The sequence below is a fragment of the Rhinopithecus bieti genome, unplaced genomic scaffold (assembly GCF_001698545.2).
Source record: "Rhinopithecus bieti isolate Rb0 unplaced genomic scaffold, ASM169854v2 scaffold_79719, whole genome shotgun sequence".
In the NCBI taxonomy this organism is placed as follows: Eukaryota; Metazoa; Chordata; class Mammalia; order Primates; family Cercopithecidae; genus Rhinopithecus; species Rhinopithecus bieti.
Window position 1 is genome coordinate 88,927 of NW_016830040.1, and position 9,668 is coordinate 98,594.

The 9,668-nt window shown below is 36.9% G+C and overlaps 1 protein-coding gene across 1 annotated transcript in view; it reads right to left on the reverse strand.

The window, feature by feature from the left end:
- Window positions 1-6,390: 6,390 nt before the first annotated feature.
- TRIM36 (tripartite motif containing 36) overlaps window positions 6,391-9,668 on the reverse strand; it is a 47,548-nt gene continuing 44,270 nt past the window's right edge. The window contains exon 10 of the mRNA XM_017865188.1: window positions 6,391-8,441. Coding sequence (XP_017720677.1) covers window positions 8,087-8,441 — 355 coding nt within the window. The 3' untranslated portion in view covers window positions 6,391-8,086. The remainder of the gene's footprint in view (window positions 8,442-9,668) is intronic.

Below are 9,668 nucleotides of genomic sequence, written 5' to 3' on the forward strand. Positions count from 1 at the left end.
ACAATGCCAGCCATGAAAGCAGCTGGGGTGGGGGGCTGTACCCTGCAAAGCCACAGGGGCGGAGCTGCCCAAGGCTGTAGGAGCCCACTTCTTGTATCAGCATGACCTGTGAGACATGGAGTCAAAGGAGATCATTTTGGAGCTTTAAGATTTGACTCCCCCACTGGAGTTTGGACTTGCATGGAGCCTGTAGCCCTTTCGTTTTGGCCAATGTCTCCTATTTGGAATGGGTGTATTTACCCAATGCCTGTGCCCCATTGTATCTAGGCAGTAACTTTCTTTTCATTTTATAGGCTCATTGGCAGAAGGGACTTGCCTTGTCTCAGATGAGACTTTGGACTGTGGACTTTTGAGTTAATGCTAAAATGAGTTAAGACTTTGGGGGACTGTTGGGAAAGCATGATTGGTTTTGAAATGTGAGAACATGAGATTCGGGAGGGGCCAGGGGTGGAATGATATGGTTTGGCTGTGCCCCCACCCAAATCTCACCTTGAATTGTAATAATCCCCACATGTCAAGAGTGGGGCCAGGTCAAGATAATTAAATCATGGGAGCAGTTTCCTCCATACTGTTCTCATGGTAGTGAATTAGTCTCATGAGATCTGATAGTTTTATAAATGGGAGTTCCCCTGCACAAGCTCTCTTGCCTGCCACCCATGTAAGACACGACTTGGCTCCTCATCTGCCTTCTGACATTATTGTGAGCCTCCCTAGCCATATGGAACCATGAGTCAATTAAACCTCTTTCCTTTATAAATTATCCAGTCTCTGGTATGTCTTTATTAGCAGTGTGAGAACAGAGGATTTTTAGGGCAGTGAAACTACTGTGAGGTACTACTTGTGAATGCATATGTGCATATGCATTTGTCCAAACTCATAAAATGTACAAGAGTGAACCCTAATGTAAACTATGGACTCTGAGAGATAATGATAGGTCACTGTGACAAATATATTACTCTGGTGAGAGATGTTGATAATGGGGGAGGTATGAATGGGGCTAGGGGATATATGAGAAATCTCTGCACCTTCTGCTCAACTTTGGTGTGAACCTAAACCTTCTCTTAAAAAATAAAATCTCTTTTTTAAAAAACAGACTAAGCACTTGAGAAAATTCTCTAACATCAAAGGCAAAAACCAAACAATGGAAAACCTACAGGAATACTTAAAGGAAATGTAGGGAGAAAAAAATCAAAGAAATATAATAAAGTCTAGAAGTGGTAAGAAAAATGCATCATCAATGAAACAAAAACAGCATGCTTTCAAATGGTAAGAACATGAAGCAGTCTATATCCAAAGTAGTAGGAGAGTTTCAAAAAGGTAGTGGACTTGAGGGAAAGAAATCACCAAAGAAATAAGAAAACTTCCTGGAACTGAAGGGAAGGACCAAATGCCCAAAACACAGAATGCAGAAAAATAACTCACACTAAGAAATATTATAAAATTTCAAAACACCAGAGATAAAAATAGAAGCTAAAAGTTTCCAGAGAATACAGTTCATGTCTAAAGAATCAATAATTAAAATGGCATCAGACTTCACTAGCAAGACTGCCTGCTAGTAGATAACAGAACAATGCCTTGAAAAATAAGAAAACAATTTTGAACTGTTAAGTGGATGCTAGAGCAAAGCAATCTTAGAGCATGCAAAATTTCAAAACTTCTACCTTCTCTCAATCTTCTCTCAAAACACTGGAGAATATACTTTACTAAGACAAGGACATAAACTAACTAAAACACAGACATAGGATCCAGGAAATAGGATTTAATTTGGAAGAGAAGGAAAGGTTAGTCCTAGAATAAAGGCAAAAGAAAGCCCCAAGAGCTATGTAGCAGGCCCAGGAACTAACCAGTCATACTGAAGTAGGATGACCATTATAAGAGAGATTCCCCAGGAAAACAAATAGAAATATGTTTGACCCTGTAGAAATGCCTTACCAGACCATTTACAGAGCTTTTGGAAAGCACAGAACCACTTAGAGATTGAAAGAAAACTAAGTAAGAGAAACAGGTATTCATTAACTCCAAGAAAGAAGGAAAAAAAAGATAGAAAGAAATGTAATCATAATACACCTACCTGGCTGAATATCAAACAAGACTTAGATGCTAAAATCCTCATTTAACATTACATAATGTTGATAAATAATGCCTCATATTTAGCAAAAAACGAATAGTATTAATATAGCTGTTAATGCAGGAGAACAATGTTGCTGACTGAGGGGCTTGTTGGGGGCAGAGATGGGGGACTGGAAATCTGTTTTATGTGTTTTATTTGACTTTATAAACTCTTGCATTTATTTTCTTGGAGATTGGCAGATATATGTACATATTATTATTTTTAAGAGATTATAAAATACTTTTATAGTGGCTAACATTGTTCATCACCCTACAAGGAAGGAAAAACAGAGTTACTTCAATTGTCTTAAGATCATAAGACAGGCATACTATTCTGAAGGATATTATCTTTGCACTTAGAAGATTCTTGTCTTAGGAGATCAAGACTTGAAAGATTAAAAGGAAAAGCATGCAGATATCCATAAGCAGTCACATAATCTGCCCGATCAGCATAAAGTCAGACTGCATTTGAACCACATGTCAACATAACCACTGAGGAACTTTCTAAGGTCCTCCCAAAGCATGCACTGGTGGCATTTAAAATTCACATGGAATCAAAAAGAGCCCAAATAGCCAAACCAATCCTAGGCAAAAATAACAAAGCCAGAGGCATCATATTACCTAACCTCTTACTATAACCTTCAGTAACCAGAACAGCACGGTGCTGGTACAAAACTAGACACACAGGCCAATGGAGCAGAATAGAGAATCCAGAAATGAAGCCACACACCTACAGCCATCTGATCTTTGACAGAGTTTACAGAAATGATCAATGGAGAAAGGACTCCCTATTCAATAAATGGTGCTGGGAAAACTAGCTACATGCAAAGAATTAAAGTGGACCCCTACCTTTTACCATATATAAAAATTAACTCAAGATGGATTAAAGATTTAAATGTAAGACCTCAAACAGTAAGAACTACAGAAGAAAACCTAGGAAACACCACTCTGGATATTTGCCTTGGGAAAAAATTTATGTCTGCATTCTCAAAAGCAATTGCAACAAAAACAAAAGTTGAAAAATGGGACCTAAAAAAGAGCTTCTGCACAGCAAGAGAAACTATCAACAGAGTCAACAGAAAACCTACAGGTTGGAAGAAAATATCTGCAAACTATGCATCTGATAAAGTTCTAATATCCAGAATCTATAAGAAACGTAATTGAACAAACAAAAAACAAATAACTTCATTGAAAACATGGGCAAAGGACATCAACAGATACTTCTCAAAAGAAGACATACAAGCAGCCAACAAACATATGAAAAAAGCCTCAACATCACTATTCATCAGAGAAATGCAAATCAAAAACCACAATGAGATACTATTTCACAGCAGTCAGAATGGCCATTATTATTATTATTATTATTATTATTATTATTATTTTAGATGGAGTCTCACTCTTTTACCCAGGCTGGAGTGCAGTGGCGCAATCTCGGCTAACTGCAACCTCCACCTCCCGGGTTCAAGCAATTCTCCTGCCTCAGCCTGTTGAGTAGCTGGGATTACAGACGCCCGCCAGCATGCCAAGCTAATTTTTGTATTTTTAGTAGAGATGGTGTTTCACCATGTTGGTCAGGCTGGTCTCAAATCCCTGACCTCATGATCCACCCGCCTCAGCCTCCCAAAGTGCTGGGATTACAGGCGCGAGCCACCACACTTGGCCTCAGAATGGCTATTATTAAAAAGTCCAAAAATAACTGATGCTGGTGAGGCTGCAAAGAAATGCTTAAACACTGTTGGTAGGAATGTAAATTAGTACAGCCACTGAAGAAAATAGTTTGGGGATTTCTCAAAGGAATTAGCTACATTTGACTCAGTAATCTCATTACTGGATATATAGCCAAATGAAAATATATGATTCTATAAGACACATGCACACATATGTTGATCACAGCACTATTCACAACAGCAAAGACATGGAATCAACATAGATGCCAATCAACAGTGGATTGGATAAAGAAAATATGGTACATATCCACCATGGAATACTATACAACCATAAAGAAGAACAAAATCATTCCCTTTGCAGCAACATGGATGCAGCTGGAAGCCATTATCATAAGTGAAATAACCCAAGAGCAGAAAACCGCACGTTCTCACAGGTGGGAGTTCAATATTGGGGACTCATGGACATAAAGATAGCAACGACAGACACTGGGGACTAATAAAGAAGAGACGGAGGGGACAAGGGATGAAAAATTGTTGGGTACCATGCTCACTGCCTGGGTGACGAGATATCACAAACCTTAGCATCACACAACATAGCCATGTAAAAATCCGTCACACCTACCCCAACTTGAAAATAAAAGTTGAAATTACAAAATAAATAAAAGAAGCCAACTACTGAGTTCAGATAGGTTACAAAAGGAATCTAGGGAAAAAGAATTTTATTTTGAAGCATTTTTAAGTTATCCATAGGTATGCAAACTGTAGTCTATAATTCATGTATGGTATATTTCAATTTATTTGTATTTTGACAATATTCTACAATCTTTCAGGTCAGAGTCTTGCCAGAATTTTAAGTTTACTCTTTTTTAATTGTAACAATGATTCTTCTCTATTGCAGAGGGAAGAGCTCAAATAAGAGGCATAAACTCAAGAGAAGCAGCAACTCCTATAGTCTCAGATTATCTCAGCACGGAATGGCCAACCGGGAACAGAAATACCAGAAAGTTGAAACAAAAAGTTGCAATAGCTTTCCAAGTCTTCAAAACAGTTCCTTTTGAGTTGTTCTAACATCTCGGAACATTATAAATACCTTTATTTAAGCAGTCAGCACCATGTCCATTTTCCCATTTACAGTACCCCCTCAGCCACCGCCATGTCTATTCTTCCCCTTCTCTCCCCCAGGAAGCTAAATCCTGCTGTCTGCATCCCTAGAGAGCCCTTTTTGGCTGTCTACCAGTTGGGTTTGGCCAATAAACAGCACCAGTAGAATAGGTGGAGGATGACACCACATCTCTGACAATAGCTGCCTTTCATGGCGACCTCAGTTCCTGCTATGAAATCTTAATCTTCTGAGATCCAAGAAACACGATTTTTTCCTCTTGTCCTTATGCTGGCATCACTGCTATAGGCAATAATGGCTCCAGGCTGTTGCTAGTCTTAAGTGCCTCACCAGTGCTTGTGCTTCTTTACAGCTGCCCATATTGTTAGGCAATTCTTTCATGAACTTTTCCTTTGAACCATATCGGGTGAATTCTATTTCCTCTCAGAACTCTGAACAATTCACCAGCCTAAAGCCTTTTTCACACGTATCTTTGCATGGCAGTTCCTTAGCGATCAGGTGTCAAATTTACATCTTCCTTAGAGGGGTTACCCTAACCACCAAATCAAATACCAATTCCCACCTCCAGCAGTCTGTAGCCCCTTCCCTGTTTTTATCATCTCTCCTTGCTAGCAGATAACCTCCATGAAAACAGGCACCTAGCAGGCTGTCTTGTTCACTTTATGCCCACTGCACAGCACTATGCTTTACAGACAGCAGGAGTTAAAAACTTTTGTGAAATGAATGAAATAGTTCCAAATCAAACTTAACAAAATGAAATTTCTTCAAGTTTATTTTTAAAGCAGAAGAGTCTCAAGAAAACTCTAATTTTAGGATATTCCCATCAACAAGCAGATAAAACTCCTTTAAAATGAATGCAAATCTTGTCTGGTATAACATAATTTCTTTTTCTTAAGAGTATTTTTGCCTATAATACTGTAGCAATACAATTGATTATATTTCCACACGAGACACACTTCCAGGGCCTTATCAGATTATGGGCTGTGGCAAGAGATTTAACAGGCCCAGATTATGTTCAGTCCCCAAAAGGAGATAGCTCTGACTCCTACTATTTTCAAGAGAGCAACTGTGCACATGACAATTAAATTATTGAGAATCATAGGGATAGCCTTGAAAGAAAAAACTTTCAGACCCATCAAGCATTAGTAACGATTCATTGTGATCCACAACCCACCACAACTACCAGAATCGCAGATCAAAGAGTACAAATGTGAACAAAGGACCGCTCATTTGGTCAAAACCTCATCTATTATGTATCAGAAAAGAAATATTAAACAATTTAATATATGAAACAATTGAAGTTTTATGTTAAGCTTCTCTAATAATCATTTCCACAGAAATTAAGCTAATAAATGTTCAAAATGATTTCATATAAAACTATAGCGCTGAGTTATTATGTACAGCTAATCATGTTTTCATAATCAATTTCTTTCAACTTTTCATGTAAACATACTAAAAATTCCTGGAATGCAGATTTGAATAATTACACTTGAATTCTTTTTAATTTTTTATTAAAAATGAAAGAAACACAACAATTTATTTACAATTGTACAATGCTTGAAACGGCTATCCTATTCCTGTTAAAGCTTCATATTTAAAAATGTCTACATGATATGTGCTTGTACAAGGCTTGAGTATCAAACTTAACCACAAATGTGACTTTAGCAGCTTTATTGCACAATGATCCACATAACACTGCATTATTTGCTTAGTTTAGCCTACGTCATAAAGTGCTATTCATAGATGGGAAATTAACAGCCTGCTAAACACTGAAATCCCTCCATGATATTTTCTACTTGAGTTGAGGGTAAAAAGCTAATTTAATGCTACCAGCCTGAGTAACAGATTTTCATTAAAAATAAAACAACAAGGACAACCAAAAAAAACAGGCCCAAAAGTTTGGTTACTCTGCTAAAACATGTCAAAAGCATTCCATAAATGATTACTGCTACAATGCATAACAGTAGTTTCTGAACATTTTAACTTCAAAAAAATAAGTAGTTTAAATAAAACCACCTACTTGTAAGAACACCTTTCAAAACACACAATTTAGATAGAATGTAATTCTTCAAATTAAAAGATATTTTAAAGGGTACACAGTCATTGTGATCTTAGTTATCATTTCTAAGTAATTAAATTTGTATTTTACTGGCTTATATTAGAAATGCTTATTACCAACGAGAAACAGAAAATGCCACATAAGTGAACAATGTTATAAAAATTTATAATATATGTAACGCTACTAAAATATATAATGAACTTTCAAACATGTAAATATAAACCAGGAAAACCCGATACATAATAATTGGGCCAAAATGAAAATCACAAAACACAGTAAGGGGTAAAAGAATAAATATGACTTTAATATCAGTCCATCTTTACCAATGTATCTGAAAAATAATTCTTTGATATAAGAACAAATATTTCCACAGAAGAAAAACTGAAGATAAATTTCTTTGAAAAAAAGTATATAAAGTGATAAGTTTAATGTGTTAGCCGAGAACTTTGTGTTTTCTGCAAGAAACCATGCTTACTACCCATGCTGGTAAATGAGTGTTACAGCTAAGCAGACTCTTCAAATGTCCTTAACAATACAGTTTGTGGTCTTAACAAAACAGTAGTATTCCTTTTCCAGGCAATATACTTTTAATAGTTACACACTTTAAAATACATAATTTTCCACTTAAATATACTACCATTTTTATGGTGTTTTCTTTTACCTATCTAGAGCTTTGTTTTCCTATTGAAAACAAATGCAAGACACATTGCTTAGTACTAATTCCTATCCATAAGGCATTTAAAAAATATCTTCTCTTAGGACATAAACATGATATAAAATGAAAATCAAACACAAGAGAAGCATAATAAATACTTTTGTATCCCCCCCCCCCAATCAGGAAAGTGTCAGCAACACCAGCTGACAGAAATAAATTAGATATCCTGTACATAAAGTAAAAGCTAACCATTTCAGTATTAACTTGGAAAGAACATCTTCACTTTCATCATTTGTGAAAAGCAGAACAATGACATAGAAGACACAAGACTGTCTAGATTTTCTGTATTTCAAGAAGAATCTACTCAAACGTGTGTGGTGACAGAACACTCAGTGATACGTGATTCGTTACGAAGGGTAACGCTAAGGCATTGCTTTGTTCACAGTTTTTGTCCTGAGTCACATCAGATGTTTCAACTACATGTCCTCTTGGTATTCCAAATATTTTGCTGTGATGGGTTCTTCAAGCTGAATTCCTCCACTGCCCATTAATGCAAATGCTGGATACAGTGTATGTGAACAGTCCACTTGGCGCTCATAAAGACATTTCATGTGATCCATATCATAGAAACTTACTTTGCCTTTATCATAGTCAAGGAAAATCCCAATACTTGTTGGCATAGGAAGAACTCTATTTTCAGGTTCATTAGAAGAAGTAGGTGACTTGGGTATAAAAAATTTCTTCATGCCTATAGTAACCAAGGTAAACGGTTGTGAAGAGTCAAAACAGGCATCCTCACTCCCACTGTCATGCCCACTGTCTTGCTCGTATCTGAAACGCAATACACAAAGTATCTGTATCTTCAACCATAGATCTAAGCATCTTCAAAGCATTTTCACAGGATAATATACACTGATATGAAGTTAAAATAATTTTTACATCAAAAGCTTTCTATTAAAACAAAATCAAAAATATAAAAATGACATATTGCACTTTAGAATTATACCACAGACTCAGCCCCAAATTCCCTGTCATTAAACACTGCTTTAGTTACATACACAAGTGAAACCCTAGAAAATCATTTAGCCTTCCAGAAGGTGAGGGAGCAGCGGGCAGTCAAGGAACTGATCAAATGTTAAATTTTTATAGCACACAATCATATACAATCATGCACCACATAACATTTCAGTCAACAACAGACCTCATATACCACAGTGGTCCCGTAAGATTATAACGAAACTCAAATATTTCAGTTGGGCGCAGTGGCTCATGCCTGTAATCCCAGCACTCTGGGAGGCCAAGGCAGGTGCACCACTTGAGGCCAGGAGTTCGAGACCAACCTGGCCAACATGGCAAAACCCTATCTCTACTAAAAATACAAAAATTAGCCAGGCATGGTGGTGTATGCTTGCAGTCCCAGCTACTCAGGAGGCTGAGGCACAAGAATCACTTGAACCCAGGAAGCAGAAGCTACAGTGGATCGAGATAGCGCCACTGCACTGCAGTCTTGGCGACACAGCAAGACCTTGTCTTAAATAAATAAATAAACAAACAAATAAACAAATAAATAAATTCCTATAGCTTAGTGACGTGGTAGCCACTGTAAGGCTGTAGTATAACGCGTTACATGTTTGTGGTGATACTGTTATAAACAAACTTGTGCTTCCAGTTGTTAACCAAAAGTGTAACACATACAATTATGTACATTATGCAATATTTAATAAGTGACTGTTACTGGGTCATGTATTTATTATACAATGTTTTTACTGTTACTGTAGATTTACTCCTTCTATTTATTAAAAAAATGTTAACTGTAAAACAGCCTCAGGCAGGCCCTTCAGGAGGTTTTCCAGAAGGCGGCACTCTTATCCTAGGAATGACAGACAGCTCCATGCATGTTACTGCCCCTGAAGGCCTTCCAGTGGGACAAGACGTGGAAGTGGAAGACAGCGATATTGATGATCTTGACCCTGGATAGGCTATTATGTTTGTGTCTTCATTTTAACAAAATGCTTAAAATGTTAAAATTTTAAAATTAAAAAAAAAAACTTGTAGGCC